Source organism: Nerophis lumbriciformis, linkage group LG04 (assembly GCF_033978685.3).
Source record: "Nerophis lumbriciformis linkage group LG04, RoL_Nlum_v2.1, whole genome shotgun sequence".
In the NCBI taxonomy this organism is placed as follows: domain Eukaryota; kingdom Metazoa; phylum Chordata; class Actinopteri; order Syngnathiformes; family Syngnathidae; genus Nerophis; species Nerophis lumbriciformis.
The window spans coordinates 56624919-56646250 of NC_084551.2; the positions used below are offsets into that span (position 1 = coordinate 56624919).

Genomic DNA, 21332 nt, shown 5'->3' on the forward strand with positions numbered 1-21332 from the left:
TATTGACATAAAGTTTGAATTATTTTTCATGTTTGATGCCTTTTATGTCAAGGAAACCCCAGTTTTTTATGGCAAAATCACAAAATATGTCATATTTTACCTCCCAAAAATGTTCAAAGTGTAATATTTGTTGTGAAGTAAGTGGCACCTTAAATATGTCAATAATTCCTAACAACATTGATTTTAATGCATTATTATTTTCTGAACAATGACAGTAAAAAACAAAAAAAATTACACTACAGGTCTCAGGGATCCAAAAGGGTCCCACTCATAAAAGTGTCAAAATAAGTCATATATTAGTCTTTTTTTTTCTTGTTGTTTTTTTTCATGGTTAACATATCTATAGATCAACTTGAGATGTTCACACAAAGTTCATTTTTAAAATGTTTTATGGCATTTTTTGTCAAGGAAAACCCAGTTTTTTATGGCAAAATCACAAAATATGTCATATTTCCCCCCAAAAATGTTCAAAGTGTAATATTTGTTGTGAAGTAAGTGGCGCCTTAAATATGTCAATAATTCATAACAACATTGATTTTAATGCATTATTATTTTTCTGAACAATGACAGTTAGAAAAAAAATGACACTATGAGTCCCACTCATAAAAGGTGTCAAAAAATAAGTCATATATTAATTTATTTTTACTTTCAACTGTAAAATATCTATAGATCACCTTGAGATCTATCTGTTGACACAAAGTAAAAACATTTAGATATTTTATGCCATTTTTGTCAAAGAAAACCAATTTTATTAAGGCAAAAACACAAAATATGTCATATTTTACCCCCAAAAAATTCAAAGTTCAAAGTGTAATATTTGATGTGATGTAATTTTCACTTAAAGTAGGTCAATAATTCATAACATTGATTTTAATGCATTATTATTTTCTGAACAATGACAGTTAAAAAAAAATGACACTAAAGGTCTCAGGGATCCAAAAGGGTCCCACTCATAAAAGTGTCAAAAAAATGTTTTTGTTTTATTTTCCTTTCAAGGTGTGTGTCCGTGGATGATGAGTTATAACTATGTTTAAATTTTGTGATATTAACATGCAACTTTTATTCCACTTTTTATTTTCATTTGTTTGGAATAGTGTTTCCAGAATGTGCCTTTAAAGGCCTACTGAAATGTGATGTTCTTATTTAAACGGGGATAGCAGGTCCATTCTATGTGTCATACTTGATCATTTCACGATATTGCCATATTTTTGCTGAAAGGATTTAGTAGAGAACATCGACGATAAAGTTTGCAACTTTTGGTGGCTGATAAAAAAGCCTTGCCTGTAGCGGAAGTAGCAGACGAGTAGCGTGACATCACAGGTTGTGGAGCTCATTGTTTACAATCATGGCCACCAGCAGCGAGAGCGATTCGGACCGAGAAAGCGACGATTTCCCCATTAATTTGAGCGAGGATGAAAGATTGGTGGATGAGGAAAGTGAGAGTGAAGGACTAGAGGGCAGTGGGAGCCATTCAGATAGGGAAGATGCTGTGAGAGGCAAGTGGGACCTGATATTCAGCTGGGAATGACTAAAACAGTAAATAAACACAAATACTCTATTAGCCACAACACAACCAGGCTTATATTTAATATGCCACAAATTAATCCCGCATAACAAACACCTCCCCCCTCCCGTCCATATAACCCGCCAATACAACTCAAACACCTGCACAACACACTCAATCCCACAGCCCAAAGTACCGTTCACCTCCCCAAAGTTCATACAGCACATATATTTCCCCAAAGTCCCCTAAGTTACCTACGTGACATGCACATAGCGGCACGCACGTACGGGCAAGCGATCAAATGTTTGGAAGCGTACTCACGGTACCGTGTCTGTGTATCCAACTCAAAGTCCTCCTGGTAAGAGTCTCTGTTGTCTCACTTCTCCACAGGCCAATGGTAAAGCTTGACTGTCATCTTCCGGGAATGTAAACAATGAAACACCGGCTGTGTATGTGTTGCTGCAGCCGGCCGCAATACACCGCTTCCCACCTACAACTTTCTTCTTTGCTGTCTCCATTGTTCATTGAACAAATTGCAAAAGATTCACCAACACAGATGTCCACAATACTGTGGAATTTTGCGATGAAAACAGACGACTTAATAGCTGGCCACCATGCTGTCCCAAAATGTCCTCTACAATCCGCGACGTCACAAGCTGACGTCATCACACCGAGACGTTTTCAGCAGGATATTCCGCGTGATATTAAAAATTGCACTTTAGTAAGCTAACCCGGCCGTATTGGCATGTGTTGCAATGTTAAGATTTCATCATTGATATATAAACTATCAGACTGCCTGGTCGCTAGTAGTGGCTTTCAGTAGGCCTTTAAAGGAATTAGCTTACATGAATACTCGTCAGGTATATACAGTATGTGTACAGTATGTGTTATTCCCAGGTAACTTTGGGGGCGGAGTCCAGTCCTACTTCCTGCTCCTACGCTTCCTGGTGGTGCTTAACTTCCTGTCCTGTCTGCTGATCGCTGCCTTCGTCCTCGGCCCCAGCATAGTCTTCAGGTCCCAAGGCAGCAGCCCTGCAAACCACACTGGTAGTATTTGCACTCGCTCGCAGTACATGTACTGCGTTAAGTACACAAGACACCCCCCCCCCCCCTCCCCCACCACCACCACTCCTCTCTGCTTAGTGGTTATGTTTTGCAGGTCCTGAGGAATGTTTGAAATATGATCCCAGACCTCAAGGCTTGGTGCTCTTTTATAACTACTTACTGGATCTACTTTCAGGAACGGTGAGAACTTCCTTCATAACAAAACATACATACATACATATATATATATACACATACATATATATATATATATATATATATATATATATATATATATATATATATATATATATATATATATATATATATATATATATATATATATCAGTGAGGTGCGGTGAGGTTGATGGCTGGTGAGGCACTGACTTCATCACAGTCAGATTTACAAACATATGAACCCTAAAGAGTATCTTATTCACCATTTGATTGGCAGCAGTTAACGGGTTATGTTTAAAAGCTCATACCAGCATTCTTCCCTGCTTGGCACTCAGCATCAAGGCTTGGAATTGGGGGTTAAATCACCAAAAATAATTCCCTGCCCACTGCTCCCCTCACCTCCCAGGGGGTGATCAAGGGGATGGGTCAAATGCAGAGGACACATTTCACCACACCTAGTGTGTGTGTGACAATCATTGGTACTTTAACTTAACTTTAACTTTACACATACAAACTGTAGCACACAAAAAAGCACATTTAATAAAAAAAACGTTATTATGGTCTTACCTTTACTTATAAATGAAGTCCATGCGCAGCTCCTTCTGAACAAAAGAATGGATAACTTCTTTATAGAAGTCTTCCTTATCTTTCTTCAGTTTTAAAAGTCTCTCTGTCTCGATGGAGATCTTCCTTTAATTATTACCTCCTGCTTCCATTGAAAGTCCAGTTTAGAAAACTGTTTTATTTTAGATATGTAATCCTCCATGTTAAAAGTCCAGGCGAGAGGAAAAAATAAACGATCGCTGCTAACTGTTGCTGCTTGTTGTCACTTCTTCTGCAGCCGAGTAGCTGCAAAAATGATCCCTGGGATCACGAACGCCCTCTACCACCATGAGGCGGGATTACTGCGAGCCTCAGCCAGTGCGACTTCGCAGCCGTTTTATGATTGCTCAGCACAAGAAATACGTTACACACATACAGTTGTTGACAAAATACACTGTACATTATATACCTCAGCTAACTAAACTATGGAAATGTATAATATAATTCATATAGCAATACGGTCTCACTGCACAGCAGACCAGCAGTTAGCCCAGTCATTGCGCAATCCATGTTGAGGCACTGAGTGACGTGCCTCAACTGCTGATCACCGCACCGTCTCTTCTCAGTATTTGAATGGCAAATGTGAAAATTCAGCGATTTTGAATAAAATTAATCTAAAACTGGTGAAGTTAAATGGAAAATAACTTTATAGTATAATCACTGGATACATATAACAATTGAATTAATTATTTTTTCTTTTTACATTTTTTTAGTGACTGCACGTCACTGATATATATATATATATATATACGGCGTGGCGCAATGGAAGAATGGCCGTGCGCGACCCGAGGGTCCCTGGTTCAATCCCCACCTAGTACCAACCTCGTCATGTCCGTTGTGTCCTGAGCAAGACACTTCACCCTTGCTCCTGATGGGTGCTGGTTAGCGCCTTGCATGGCAGCTCCCTCCATCAGTGTGTGAATGTGTGTGTGAATGGGTAAATGTGGAAGTAGTGTCAAAGCGCTTTGAGTACCTTGAAGGTAGAAAAGCGCTATAGAAGTACAACCCATTTATCATTTATCATTATATATATATATATATATATATATATATATATATATATATATATATATATATATATATATATACATACATACATGTGTATATATACAGTATATACCGTACATACATACATGTGTGTATATATACATACATGTATATATATACACACATATATAGGTATATATATTTGTGTGTGTATATATTATATATGTATGTATAAATGTATATATACCGGTACATGTATATATAAATATATATATACATACATACATACATACATGTGTGTATGTGTATATATATATATAAATATATATATGTATATATAAATATATATATATATATATATATATACATACATATATATGTATATACATACATATATATGTGTATATATATACATACATATACGTATGTGTGTGTATAAATATATATAAATTGTGTGTATGTATATATATAAAAATATATACATACATACATATATATGTGTGTGTATATATATATATATAAATTGTGTGTATATATAAATATATATATACATACATACATACCATATACATGTAAATATGTATTTATATACAAACATTTATATGTATATATATATATATATATATATATATATACACACATACATACACACGAAGTAAATGTCTATTTTGATGGCAAAAATGTTAAGTTAAACTTAATTTATTTCTAAAGATGTTGAATTTAAAATCTGTGTGACATTATCAATCATTCAATCAATCAATGTTTACTTATATAGTCCTAAATCACGAGTGTCTCAAAGGGCTGCACAAGCCACAACGACATCCTCGTGCTCAGATCCCACATCAGGGCAAGGAAAAACTCAACCCAATGGGACAATGAGAAACCTTGGAGGGGACCGCAGATGTGGGGACAACAATAGTATTTTCCTCCAAGCATTTATTAGTATATATTTTGTCATTTGTTTATTACATTTTCCGCAGCATTTGAGTACAAAGTGTGGGTTTCTGTGTTTCAGGGCTTCGTGGAGTATTCCTACGTCTTCTACGGTTACTATGGCAACGCCATGGCGGGGGACGGCGAGTTCTCCTACAACGTTCCTCTGGCCTTCATCCTCACGGCCGTCTTCTACTTCGCCTTTTGTCTCGTCTGCATCATCGCTCGGTAGGTGGCACTCGCCGCGCGTCCGTTCCGCCGCTCGCCTCCCAGCGCCTCTCTCCCCGTCTCCTGCAGGACGGGCACGGCCGCCCGTGTCGCCGTGGCAACGGGAGGAAACGCCGCGGGCGACTACAGCATGGTGGTGTTCACGGGCTGGGACTACGGTTGCCTGGGAGACCGCGCCACCAAGCTGAAGCAGAAGAACATCCACTACAGACTGCAGGTGCGCTCTCGCAACAGGGTTGTTAACGTGGTCGCCATGACAACGTGGTCGATAGAAGCCAGGGCGCTGCGCAACAGAACCACTGTTGTCATGGATACTATGTGTGCAAACAACCTGACATAGTGTAAACATGGTCTCCGAGGCAAACTAGGAAGTATCCAGTAACAAACGTGTCCGCATCATTCAACATACTGCATCATTAGTTAATTTCATGAATTATTGTGACCATTAAATACAGTAGTGTAGTAGACCTAAGTATTCATTAAGTACCACCATAATGACAACATTAAATACAGTAGTGTAGTAGACCTAAGTATTCATTAAGTACCACCATAATGACAACATTAAGTACAGTTGTGTAGTAGACCTAAGTATTCATTAAGTACCACCATAATGACAACATTAAATACAGTAGTGTAGTAGACCTAAGTATTCATTAAGTACCACCATAATGACAACATTAAATACAGTAGTGTAGTAGACCTAAGTATTCGTTAAGTACCACCATAATGACAACATTAAATACAGTAGTGTAGTAGGCCTACGTATTCATTAAAAACAAGATAGGTTTTGTTTAACCCTGAGAGGGACAAGCGGTAGAAAAATGGATGGCTGTGTATTTAATATTTCTATCCACAGTAATATTACACACAGTTTGAACAGTAACACTGTGTTTGAATATTTAATGAAGTGATTCTCTGGAGTACCACTAGATGGAGCCCTCAGGAGGCGTTGCAGTACTCTAGTGCATTTATGACCAGTACATGAACGTATTATTATTCATCTTTGGTAGTATAACCAAGTACTCGTGTACCAGAATATTCTTCAAGTATTTATGCTCTCAGGTAGTAAGTAGTACTGTAGCAGAATATTGAAGTATTTCTACTCTCAGGTAGCATAACTAAGTAGTACTGTAGCAGAATATTGAAGTATTTATGTTCTTAGGTAGTATAACTAAGTAGTACTGCACCAGAGTATTGAAGTATTTATGTTCTCAGGTAGTATAACTAAGTAGTACTGCATCAGAGTATTGAAGTATATCTGTTCTCAGGTAGTATAACTAAGTAGTACTGCATCAGAGTATTGAAGTATATCTGTTCTCAGGTAGTATAACTAAGTAGTACTGCATCAGAGTATTGAAGTATTTCTGTTCTCAGGTAGTATAACTAAGTAGTACTGCACCAGAGTATTGAAGTATTTCTGTTCTCAGGTAGTATAACTAAGTAGTACTGTAGCAGAATATTGAAGTATTTCTGTTCTCAGGTAGTATAACTAAGTAGTACTGCACCAGAGTATTGAAGTATTTCTGTTCTCAGGTAGTATAACTAAGTAGTACTGCACCAGAGTATTGAAGTATTTATGTTCTCAGGTAGTATAAGTAAGTAGTACTGCATCAGAGTATTGAAGTATTTCTGTTCTCAGGTAGTATAACTAAGTAGTACTGCACCAGAGTATTGAAGTATTTATGTTCTCAGGTAGTATAAGTAAGTAGTACTGCATCAGAGTATTGAAGTATTTGTGTTCTCAGGTAGTATAAGTAAGTAGTACTGCACCAGAGTATTGAAGTATTTCTGTTCTCAAGTAGTATAACTAAGTAGTACTGTATCAGAGTATTGAAGTATTTATGTTCTCAGGTAGTATAACTAAGTAGTACTGCACCAGAGTATTGAAGTATTTATGTTCTCAGGTAATATAACTAAGTAGTACTGCACCAGCGTATTGAAGTATTTCTGTTCTCAGGTAGTATAACTAAGTAGTACTGCACCAGAGTATTGAAGTATTTATGTTCTCAGGTAGTATAAGTAAGTAGTACTGCATCAGAGTATTGAAGTATTTCTGTTCTCAGGTAGTATAACTAAGTAGTACTGCACCAGAGTATTGAAGTATTTATGTTCTCAGGTAGTATAAGTAAGTAGTACTGCATCAGAGTATTGAAGTATTTCTGTTCTCAGGTAGTATAACTAAGTAGTATTGCACCAGAGTATTGAAGTATTTATGTTCTCATGTAGTATAAGTAAGTAGTACTGCATCAGAGTATTGAAGTATTTGTGTTCTCAGGTAGTATAAGTAAGTAGTACTGCACCAGAGTATTGAAGTATTTATGTTCTCAGGTAGTATAAGTAAGTAGTACTGCATCAGAGTATTGAAGTATTTCTGTTCTCAGGTAGTATAACTAAGTAGTACTGCATCAGAGTATTGAAGTATTTCTGTTCTCAAGTAGTATAAGTAGTACTGCATCAGAGTATTGAAGTATTTATGTTCTCAGGTAGTATAACTAAGTAGTACTGCACCAGAGTATTGAAGTATTTATGTTCTCAGGTAGTATAACTAAGTAGTACTGCACCAGCGTATTGAAGTATTTCTGTTCTCAGGTAGTATAACTAAGTAGTACTGCACCAGAGTATTGAAGTATTTATGTTCTCAGGTAGTATAAGTAAGTAGTACTGCACCAGCGTATTGAAGTATTTATGTTCTCAGGTAGTACAACTAAGTAGTACTGCACCAGAGTATTGAAGTATTTATGTTCTCAGGTAGTATAACTAAGTAGTACTGCATCAGAGTATTGAAGTATTTATGTTCTCAGGTAGTATAACTAAGTAGTACTGCATCAGAGTATTGAAGTATTTCTGTTTTTAGGTAGTACTCACACAAAGTGCACATACTTAGGCATATACATAAAGTACACACACGAAGTACAAATATATATGCATATTCAGGAAGTAGACAAGAAGTACACACACACAAAGTACACATCGTTGTATACACGTGAAGTACAAACATGAAGTACACATTCATATGCATATACATAAAGTATATATACATGAAGTACACATAGAAAGTACACACACATGAAATTACACTTCCATACTAATATACATGAAGTACACATATATATGCATATAAATGAAGTGCACATTGAAAGTACACACACATGAAGTTACACTTACATACTAATATAGATTAAGTACACATTCATGAAGTACACTTACATATCAATATAGATTAAGTACACATTCATGTAGTGCACTTACATACTAATATAGATGAAGTACACTTATTAAGTACACATTCATAAAGTACACTTACATATCAATATAGATTAAGTACACATTCATGAAGTAACTTACATACTAATATAGATGAAGTACACGCATTAAGTACACATTCATGAAGTACACTTATATACTAATATAGATGAAGTACACGCATTAAGTACACATTCATGAAGTACACTTACATACTAATATAGATGAAGTACACACATTAAATATGCATACATTAAATACAGTAGTGTAGTAGACCTAAGTATTCATTAAGTACCACCATAATGACATTAAATGCAGTAGTGTAGTAGACCTAAGTATTCATTAAGTACCACCATAATGACAACATTAAATACAGTAGTGTAGTAGACATAAGTATTCATTAAGTACCACCATAATGACAACATTAAATACAGTAGTGTAGTAGACCTAAGTATTCATTAAGTACCACCATAATGACAACATTAAATACAGTAGTGTAGTAGACCTAAGTATTCATTAAGTACCACCATAATGATAACATTAAATACAGTAGTGTAGTAGACCTAAGTATTCATTAAGTACCACCTTAATGACAACATTACATACAGTAGTGTAGTCGACCTAAGTATTCATTAAGTACCACCATAATGACATTAAATACAGTAGTGTAGTAGACCTAAGTATTCATTAAGTACCACCATAATGACAACATTAAATACAGTAGTGTAGTAGACATAAGTATTCATTAAGTACCACCATAATGACAACATTAAATACAGTAGTGTAGTAGACCTAAGTATTCATTAAGTACCACCATAATGACATTAAATGCAGTAGTGTAGTAGACCTAAGTATTCATTAAGTACCACCATAATGACAACATTAAATACAGTAGTGTAGTAGACATAAGTATTCATTAAGTACCACCATAATGACAACATTAAATACAGTAGTGTAGTAGACCTAAGTATTCATTAAGTACCACCATAATGACAACATTAAATACAGTAGTGTAGTAGACCTAAGTATTCATTAAGTACCACCATAATGATAACATTAAATACAGTAGTGTAGTAGACCTAAGTATTCATTAAGTACCACCTTAATGACAACATTACATACAGTAGTGTAGTCGACCTAAGTATTCATTAAGTACCACCATAATGACATTAAATACAGTAGTGTAGTAGACCTAAGTATTCATTAAGTACCACCATAATGACAACATTAAATACAGTAGTGTAGTAGACATAAGTATTCATTAAGTACCACCATAATGACAACATTAAATACAGTAGTGTAGTAGACCTAAGTATTCATTAAGTACCACCATAATGACATTAAATGCAGTAGTGTAGTAGACCTAAGTATTCATTAAGTACCACCATAATGACAACATTAAATACAGTAGTGTAGTAGACATAAGTATTCATTAAGTACCACCATAATGACAACATTAAATACAGTAGTGTAGTAGACCTAAGTATTCATTAAGTACCACCATAATGACAACATTAAATACAGTAGTGTAGTAGACCTAAGTATTCATTAAGTACCACCATAATGATAACATTAAATACAGTAGTGTAGTAGACCTAAGTATTCATTAAGTACCACCATAATGACAACATTACATACAGTAGTGTAGTCGACCTAAGTATTCATTAAGTACCACCATAATGACATTAAATACAGTAGTGTAGTAGACCTAAGTATTCATTAAGTACCACCATAATGACAACATTAAATACAGTAGTGTAGTAGACATAAGTATTCATTAAGTACCACCATAATGACAACATTAAATACAGTAGTGTAGTAGACCTAAGTATTCATTAAGTACCACCATAATGACAACATTAAATACAGTAGTGTAGTAGACATAAGTATTCATTAAGTACCACCATAATGACAACATTAAATACAGTAGTGTAGTAGACCTAAGTATTCATTAAGTACCACCATAATGACAACATTAAATACAGTAGTGTAGTAGACCTAAGTATTCATTAAGTACCACCATAATGACAACATTAAATACAGTAGTGTAGTCGACCTAAGTATTCATTAAGTACCACCATAATGACATTAAATACAGTAGTGTAGTAGACCTAAGTATTCATTAAGTACCACCATAATGACAACATTAAATACAGTAGTGTAGTAGACATAAGTATTCATTAAGTACCACCATAATGACAACATTAAATACAGTAGTGTAGTAGACCTAAGTATTCATTAAGTACCACCATAATGACATTAAATGCAGTAGTGTAGTAGACCTAAGTATTCATTAAGTACCACCATAATGACAACATTAAATACAGTAGTGTAGTAGACATAAGTATTCATTAAGTACCACCATGATGACAACATTAAATACAGTAGTGTAGTAGACCTAAGTATTCATTAAGTACCACCATAATGATAACATTAAATACAGTAGTGTAGTAGACCTAAGTATTCATTAAGTACCACCATAATGACAACATTACATACAGTAGTGTAGTCGACCTAAGTATTCATTAAGTACCACCATAATGACATTAAATACAGTAGTGTAGTAGACCTAAGTATTCATTAAGTACCACCATAATGACAACATTAAATACAGTAGTGTAGTAGACATAAGTATTCATTAAGTACCACCATAATGACAACATTAAATACAGTAGTGTAGTAGACCTAAGTATTCATTAAGTACCACCATAATGACAACATTAAATACAGTAGTGTAGTAGACCTAAGTATTCATTAAGTACCACCATAATGACAACATTAAATACAGTAGTGTAGTAGACCTAAGTATTCATTAAGTACCACCATAATGACAACATTAAATACAGTAGTGTAGTAGGCCTACGTATTCATTAAAAACAAGGTAGGTTTTGTATAACTAGTATAACTAAGTAGTACTGCACCAGAGTATTGAAGTAGAGTATTTGTGTTCTCAGGTGGACCTGGAGGAGGAAATGATGAAGAAGAGAGTAGCATCTCTGACAGCCAATCAGAAGTGTCTCTTGTATTCTCTGCGCATATTAATGAGCCTTGTTGCCATGGCGCTCATCATGGCCGCCTGTTATGGCATCTTTGTCACCACCGTCTTTAGCCAGGTACTTCCTCACGTACTTGTACACACATGTCAAGTACACACAAGAAGTACACTTATTTATGCATATACACAAAGTACACACTCAAAGTACTTAAACACACACATGAAGTACAAACTTCAACTTCACACAAAGTACACACACACATGAAGTAAACATATGTATACACATAAATAAAGTACACACACAAAAAGTACACATACTTATGCATATACTTAAAGTACACACGCCACGTACTTATACGCACACAAAGTACACACACATGAAGTACACTTATGTATGCATATACATAAAGTACTCACACAAAGTACACATACTTACTCATGTACATAAAGTACACACACAAAGTACAAATATATATGCATATCCAGGAAGTAGACACAAAGTACACACACACAAAGTACACATACTTGTATACACGTGAAGTACAAACATTGTGTACATATTCATGAAGTACACACATTAAGTACACATTCAGGAAGTTCACTTATATACCAATATAGATGAAGTACACACATTAAGTACATATTTATGAAGTACACTTACACACTAATATAGATGAAGTACACATTCATGAAGTACACTTACATATCAATATAGATTAAGTACACAGTCATGAAGTACACTTACATACTAATATAGATTAAGTACACGCATTAATTACATATTCATGAAGTACACTTACATATCAATATAGATTAAGTACATATTCATGAAGTACACTTACATACCAATATAGATGAAGTACACACATTAAGTACACATTCATGAAGTACACTTACATATCAATATATCAATATACATAAAGTACTCACACAAAGTACACATACTTACGCATATACATAAAGTACACACACAAAGTACAAATATATATGCATATCCAGGAAGTAGACACAAAGTACACACACACAAAGTACACATCCTTGTATACACGTGAAGTACAAACATGACGTACACATTCATATGCATATACATAAAGTATGCATGCATGAAGTACACATAGAAAGTACACACACATGAAATTACACTTACATACTAATATACATGAAGTACACACATTGTGTACATATTCATGAAGTACACACATTAAGTACACATTCAGGAAGTTCACTTATATACCAATATAGATGAAGTACACACATTAAGTACATATTTATGAAGTACACTTACACACTAATATAGATGAAGTACACATTCATGAAGTACACTTACATATCAATATAGATTAAGTACACAGTCATGAAGTACACTTACATACTAATATAGATTAAGTACACGCATTAATTACATATTCATGAAGTACACTTACATATCAATATAGATTAAGTACATATTCATGAAGTACACTTACATACCAATATAGATGAAGTACACACATTAAGTACACATTCATGAAGTACACTTACATATCAATATATCAATATACATAAAGTACTCACACAAAGTACACATACTTACGCATATACATAAAGTACACACACAAAGTACAAATATATATGCATATCCAGGAAGTAGACACAAAGTACACACACATAAAGTACACATCCTTGTATACACGTGAAGTACAAACATGACGTACACATTCATATGCATATACATAAAGTATACATGCATGAAGTACACATAGAAAGTTTGCACACATGAAATTACACTTCCATACTAATATACATGAAGTACACATATATATGCATATAAATGAAGTGCACATTGAAAGTACACACACATGAAGTTACACTTACATACTAATATAGATTAAGTACACACATTAAAAAGTACATATTCATGAAGTACACTTACATACTAATATAGATGAAGTACACATTCATGAAGTACACATACATACTAATATAGATGAAGTACACATATTAAGTACATATTCATAAAGTACACTTACATATCAATATAGATTAAGTACACATGCATGAAGTACACTTACATACTAATATAGATGAAGTACACACATTAAGTACACATTCATGAAGTACACTTACATACTAATATAGATGACATACACACATTAAATATGCATACATCTGCACAGGCATGAAGTACACACACAAAGTACACATACTTATGCATAAAGTACATGCACAACATACTTATACACACACAAAGTACAAATATGGACTTCACACAATGTACACACACATGAAGTACACTTATGTATGCATATACATAAAGTACTCACACAAAGTGCACATACTTAGGCATATACATAAAGTACACACACAAAGTACAAATATATATGCATATTCAGGAAGTAGACACACAGTACACATACTTGTATACAGGCAAAGTACAAACATGAAGTACACATTCATATGCATATACATGCATGAAGTACACAAAGAAAGTACACACACATGAAATTACACTTACATACTAATATATATGAAGTACACACATTATGTACACTTTCATGAAGTACACTTACATACTAATATGGATGAAGTACACACGTTAAGTACATATTCATGAAGTACACTTACATACTAATATAGATAAAGTACACACATTAAATATGGATACATCTGCACAGGCATGAAGTACACACACATAAAGTACACAAACACTTGAAGTGCACACATGTGAAGTAAACACAATGTTCACAACCACATGAAGTACACAAACGCACACACAAATACACACAACATGTAGGGTAGTGGACACACACATGAAGTACTGCATAAAGTACACAAACACATCAATTACACACTCACACAGGAAGTACACAAACACACACATAAATACACACAACATGTAGAGTAGTAGACACACACATGAAGTAATGCATAAAGTACACAAACACATTAATTACACACACACACAGGAAGTACCCAAATACACACAACATGTAGGGTAGTAGACACACACATGAAGTAATGCATAAAGTACAAACCCCGTTTCCATATGAGTTGGGAAATTGTGTTAGATGTAAATAAAAACGGAATACAATGATTTGCAAATCCTTTTCAAGCCATATTCAGTTGAATATGCTACAAAGACAACATATTTGATGTTCAAACTCATAAACTTTATTTATTTTTTTGCAAATAATAATTATCTTAGAATTTCATGGCTGCAACACGTGACAATGTAGTTGGGAAAGGGCATGTTCACCACTGTGTTACATGGCCTTTCCTTTTAACAACACTCAGTAAAGGTTTGGGAACTGAGGAGACACATTTTTGAAGCTTCTCAGGTGGAATTATTTCCCATTCTTGCTTGATGTACAGCTTAAGTTGTTCAACAGTCCGGGGGTCTCCGTTGTGCTATTTTAGGCTTCATAATGCGCCACACATTTTCAATGGGAGACAGGTCTGGACTACAGGCAGGCCAGTCTAGTACCCGCACTCTTTTACTATGAAGCCACGTTGATGTAACACGTGGCTTGGCATTGTCTTGCTGAAATAAGCAGGGGCGTCCATGGTAACGTTGCTTGGATGGCAACATATGTTGCTCCAAAACCTGTATGTACCTTTCAGCATTAATGGTGCCTTCACAGATGTGTAAGTTACCCATGTCTTGGCCACTAATACACCCCCATACCATCACACATGCTGCCTTTTACACTTTGACCCTAGAACAATCCGGATGGTTCTTTTCCTCTTTGGTCCAGAGGACACGACGTCCACAGTTTCCAAAAACAATTTGAAATGTGGACTCGTCAGACCACAGAACACTTTTACACTTTATATCAGTCCATCTTAGATGAGCTCAGGCCCAGCGAAGCGTTTCTGGGTGTTGTTGATAAATGGCTGTGGCTTTGCATAGTAGAGTTTTAACTTGCACTTACAGATGTAGCGACCAACTGTAGTTACTGACAGTGGTTTTCTGAAGTGTTCCTGAGCCCATGTGGTGATATCCTTTACACACTGATGTGGCTTGTTGATGCAGTACAGCCTGAGGGATGGAAGGTCACGGGCTTAGCTGCTTACGTGCAGTGATTTCTCCAGATTCTCTGAACCTTTTGATGATATTACAGACCGTAGATGGTGAAATCCCTAAATTCCTTGCAATAGCTGCTTGAGAAATGTTGTTCTTAAACTGTTCAACAATTTGCTCATGCATTTGTTGACAAAGTGGTGACCCTCGCCCCATCCTTGTTTGTGAATGACTGAGCATTTCATGGAATCTACTTTTATACCCAATCATGGCACCCACCTGTTCCCAATTAGCCTGCTCACCTGTGGGATGTTCCAAATAAGTGTTTGATGAGCATTCCTCAACTTTATCAGTATTTATTGCCACCTTTCCCAACTTCTTTGTCACGTGTTGCTGCCATCAAATTCTAAAGTTAATGATTATTTGCAAAAAAAAAAGAAGTGTTTATGAGTTTGAACATCAAATATGTTGTCTTTGTAGCATATTCAACTGAATATGGCTTGAAAAGGATTTGCAAATCATTGTATTCCGTTTATATTTACATCTAACACAATTTCACAACTCATATGGAAACGGGGTTTGTGTGTGTGTGTGTGTGTGTGTGTGTGTGTGTGTGTGTGTGTGTGTGTGTGTGTGTGTGTGTGTGTGTGTGTGTGTGTGTGTGTGTGTGTGTGTGTGTGTGTGTGTGTGTGTGTGTGTGTGTGTGTGTGTGCAGGGCAGAAGTGGAGACCAGGGCATGTTGGCTGTGATTGTGGAGTATTTGCCCTCCATGGTGATCACAGCTGCTAACTTCCTGGTTCCTTTGGCCTGCGATCAACTGGCCCTGGCTGAGAGATATGCTGCTAGCACCTCCGTCATCCTGGCCTTGTTGAGGTGGACACTTCTACTTCCTGCTGATCCACATCTACCAACCATCTTCCTCTTCCTCTTCCTCTTCAAACAACTCTTCCTCTTCCTGTTCAAACACTTATTCCTGTTCAAACACCTGCTCCTATTCAAACACCTCTTCCTGTTCAAACACCTCTTCCTGTTCAAACACCTGTTCCTGTTCAAACACCTATTCCTGTTCAAACACCTGTTCCTGTTCAAACACCTATTCCTGTTCAAACACCTGTTCCTGTTCAAACACTTATTCCTGTTCAAACACCTCTTCCTGTTCAAACACCTGTTCCTCTTCAAACACCAGTTCCTGTTTCTCTTCAAACACCTGTTCCTCTTCAAACACCTGCTCCTGCTCAAACACCTGTTCCTGTTCCTCTTCAAGCACCTGTTCCTGTTCAAACACTTATTCCTGTTCAAACACCTCTTCCTGTTCAAACACCTGTTCCTCTTCAAACACTTATTCCTGGTCAAACACCTCTTCCTGTTCAAACACCTGTTCCTCTTCAAACACCTTCTTCTGTTCCTCTTCAAACACCTGCTCCTGTTCAAACACCTCTTCCTGTTCAAACACCTCTTCCTCTTCAAACACCTTCTTCTGTTCCTCTTCAAACACCTGCTCCTGTTCAAACACCTCTTCCTGTTCAAACACCTGTTCCTGTTCAAACACTTATTCCTATTCAAACACCTCTTCCTGTTCAAACACCTGTTCCTCTTCTAACACCTTCTTCTGTTCCTCTTCAAACACCTGCTCCTGTTCAAACACCTCTTCCTGTTCAAACACCTGTTCCTCTTCAAACACCTTCTTCTGTTCCTCTTCAAACACCTGCTCCTGTTCAAACACCTCTTCCTGTTCAAACACCTGTTCCTCTTCAAACACCTTCTTCTGTTCCTCTTCAAACACCTGCTCCTGTTCAAACACCTCTTCCTGTTCAAACATCTGTTCCCGTTCAAACACCTGTTCCTCTTCAAACACCAGTTCCTGTTTCTCTTCAACACATGTTCCTCTTCAAACACCTGCTCCTGCTCAAACACCTGTTCCTGTTCCTCTTCAAACACTTATTCCTGTTCAAACACCTCTTCCTGTTCAAACACCTCTTCCTGTTCAAACACCTGTTCCTCTTCAAACACCTGTTCCTCTTCAAACACCTTCTTCTGTTCCTCTTCAAACACCTGCTCCTGTTCAAACACCTGTTACTGTTCCTGTTCAAACACCTGTTGCTGTTCCTGTTCAAACATCTGTTCCCGTTCAAACACCTGTTCCTCTTCAAACACCAGTTCCTGTTTCTCTTCAACACCTGTTCCTCTTCAAACACCTGCTCCTGCTCAAACACCTGTTCCTGTTCCTCTTCAAACACCTGTTCCTCTTCCAACACTTATTCCTGTTCAAACACCTCTTCCTGTTCAAACACCTGTTCCTGTTCAAACACCTGTTCCTGTTCAAACACCTTCTTCTGTTCCTCTTCAAACACCTGCTCCTGTTCAAACACCTGTTACTGTTCCCTTTTCAAACACCTGTTGCTGTTCCTGTTCAAACATCTGTTCCCGTTCAAACACTTGTTCCTCTTCAAACACCAGTTCCTGTTTCTCTTCAAAGACCTGTTCCTCTTCAAACACCTGCTCCTGCTCAAACACCTGTTCCTGTTCCTGTTCCTGTTCAAACACCTGTTCCTGTTCAAACACCTGTTTCTGTTCAAACACCAGTTCCTGTTTCTCTTCAAACACCTGTTCCTCTTCAAACACCTGCTCCTGCTCAAACACCTGTTCCTGTTCCTGTTCAAACACCTGTTCCTGTTCAAACACCTGTTCCTGTTCAAACACCAGTTCCTGTTTCTCTTCAAACACCTGCTCCTGCTCAAACACCTGTTCCTGTTCAAACACCTGTTCCTCTTCAAACACCTGTTCCTGTTCAAACACCTGTTCCTGTTCAAACACCAGTTCCTGTTTCTCTTCAAACACCTGTTCCTCTTCAAGCACCTGCTCCTGCTCAAACACCTGTTCCTGTTCCTGTTCAAACACCTGTTCCTGTTCAAACACCTGTTCCTGTTCAAACACCAGTTCCTGTTTCTCTTCAAACACCTGCTCCTGCTCAAACACCTGTTCGTGTTCAAACACCTGTTCCTCTTCAAACACCTGTTCCTGTTTCTCTTCAAACACCTGTTCCTGTTTCTCTTCAAACACCTGTTCCTCTTCAAACACCTGCTCCTGCTCAAACACCTGTTCCTGTTCCTGTTCAAACACCTGTTCCTGTTTCTCTTCAAACACCTGTTCCTGTTCAAACACTTGTTCCTGTTCAAACACCAGTTCCTGTTTCTCTTCAAACACCTGTTCCTCTTCAAACACCTGCTCCTGCTCAAACACCTGTTCCTGTTCCTGTTCAAACACCTGTTCCTGTTCAAACACCTGTTCCTGTTCAAACACCAGTTCCTGTTTCTCTTCAAACACCTGCTCCTGCTCAAACACCTGTTCCTGTTCAAACACCTGTTCCTGTTCAAACACCTGTTCCTCTTCAAACACCAGTTCCTGTTTCTCTTCAAACACCTATTCCTCTTCAAGCACCTGCTCCTGCTCAAACACCTGTTCCTGTTCCTGTTCAAACACCTGTTCCTGTTCAAACACCTGTTCCTGTTCAAACACCAGTTCCTGTTTCTCTTCAAACACCTGCTCCTGCTCAAACACCTGTTCCTGTTCCTGTTCAAACACCTGTTCCTGTTCAAACACCAGTTCCTGTTTCTCTTCAAACACCTGCTCCTGCTCAAACACCTGTTCCTGTTCCTGTTCAAACACCTGTTCGTGTTCAAACACCTGTTCCTCTTCAAACACCTGTTCCTGTTCAAACACCTGTTCCTGTTCAAGCACCTGTTCCTCTTCAAACACCAGTTCCTGTTCCTGTCCAGGGCCGTGTTGCTGCGCCTGGTGAGTTTAGGTGTCCTGCTGTTCACCTTGTGGAGACAGATCACCTGCCAGGTGGACAGGTCCAGGTGTCACCTGTGCCAGTACGACCACCAGGAGTACCCGGTAACCATGGCAACCTACTCAGCACAATAGTACAGGGGTTTGGAGTGTTTCTGTCCATCCCACCTAGCGAGCGTGGCTACGGACCAACTCATTAAGCCTTGCTCCCTGAAGTGGACGTGGACACACTTCATACTCAATAAGTACTGGGGGGTAATGAACCCTACCTAACAAACACATGGTTTCCAATGATTCTATGTTATTAGTTTTTCTAAATATTCTCTGTTATTAGTTTTTCAAAATAAAATGTGTTTGTGCCAACAACAGTGCTGGGAAAGCCGAGTGGGACAAGAAATGTACAAGCTGACACTTTTCGAGCTGATGGTGACCGTGGCTGTACTGGTCTTGGTGGAGTCCCCTCGCAGGTGCGCCAACACAACTGGAACAGGTTTACCTTGGACTCTGAACTCTGGCCCCGTGAGCGTACTGGTTTGGTGTTTGCCAGGATGCTGGCAGACAACTGCTCCAACAAGCTGGCTCGCTGGCTCGGGCGCCAGGAGTTCGTGGTGTCCGCCAACGTGCTGAGTCTGGTGTACGGTCAGACCGTGGTCTGGACCGGGGCTCTCTTCTGCCCCCTGCTGCCCCTCATCAACACCCTCAAGTTGGTCATGGTCTTCTACTGCAAGAAGGTGAGCCTGGTGGCAACCTTCTGCTTGGACGCTCAGCTTTGAGCCACCGTGTCTCCTCAGATCACTCTCTTCTACAACTGTTCTCCTCAGATCACTCTCTTCTACAACTGTTCTCCTCAGATCACTCTCTTCTACAACTGTTCTCCTCAGATCACTCTCTTCTACAACTGTTCTCCTCAGATCACTCTCTTCTACAACTGTTCTCCTCAAATCACTCTCTTCTACAACTGTTCTCCTCATCTCTTCTACAACTGTTCTCCTCAGATCGCTCTCTTCTACAACTGTTCTCCTCAGATCACTCTCTTCTACAACTGTTCTCCTCAAATCACTCTCTTCTACAACTGTTCTCCTCATCTCTTCTACAACTGTTCTCCTCAGATCGCTCTCTTCTACAACTGTTCTCCTCAGATCACTCTCTTCTACAACTGTTCTCCTCAGATCACTCTCTTCTACAACTGTTCTCCTCAGATCACTCTCTTCTACAACTGTTCTCCTCAGATCACTCTCTTCTACAACTGTTCTCCTCAAATCACTCTCTTCTACAACTGTTCTCCTCATCTCTTCTACAACTGTTCTCCTCAGATCGCTCTCTTCTAAAACTGTTCTCCTCAGATCACTCTCTTCTACAACTGTTCTCCTCAGATCACTCTCTTCTACAACTGTTCTCCTCAGATCACTCTCTTCTACAACTGTTCTCCTCAGATCACTCTCTTCTACAACTGTTCTCCTCAAATCACTCTCTTCTACAACTGTTCTCCTCATCTCTTCTACAACTGTTCTCCTCAGATCGCTCTCTTCTACAACTGTTCTCCTCAGATCACTCTCTTCTACAACTGTTCTCCTCAGATCACTCTCTTCTACAACTGTTCTCCTCAGATCACTCTCTTCTACAACTGTTCTCCTCAAATCACTCTCTTCTACAACTGTTCTCCTCATCTCTTCTACAACTGTTCTCCTCAGATCGCTCTCTTCTACAACTGTTCTCCTCAGATCACTCTCTTCTACAACTGTTCTCCTCAAATCACTCTCTTCTACAACTGTTCTCCTCATCTCTTCTACAACTGTTCTCCTCAGATCGCTCTCTTCTACAACTGT

The 21332-nt window shown here is 37.7% G+C and overlaps 1 protein-coding gene across 1 annotated transcript in view; it reads left to right on the forward strand.

The window, feature by feature from the left end:
* tmc4 (transmembrane channel-like 4) overlaps positions 1–21332 on the forward strand; it is a 40168-nt gene that overhangs the window by 10622 nt on the left and 8214 nt on the right. Inside the window, exons 5-13 of the mRNA XM_072913070.1 lie at positions 2402–2551; positions 2664–2749; positions 5331–5476; positions 5546–5693; positions 11674–11832; positions 16430–16587; positions 19491–19611; positions 19876–19973; positions 20054–20237. Of these exons, the coding sequence (XP_072769171.1) occupies positions 2402–2551; positions 2664–2749; positions 5331–5476; positions 5546–5693; positions 11674–11832; positions 16430–16587; positions 19491–19611; positions 19876–19973; positions 20054–20237 (1250 nt within the window). The remainder of the gene's footprint in view (positions 1–2401; positions 2552–2663; positions 2750–5330; positions 5477–5545; positions 5694–11673; positions 11833–16429; positions 16588–19490; positions 19612–19875; positions 19974–20053; positions 20238–21332) is intronic.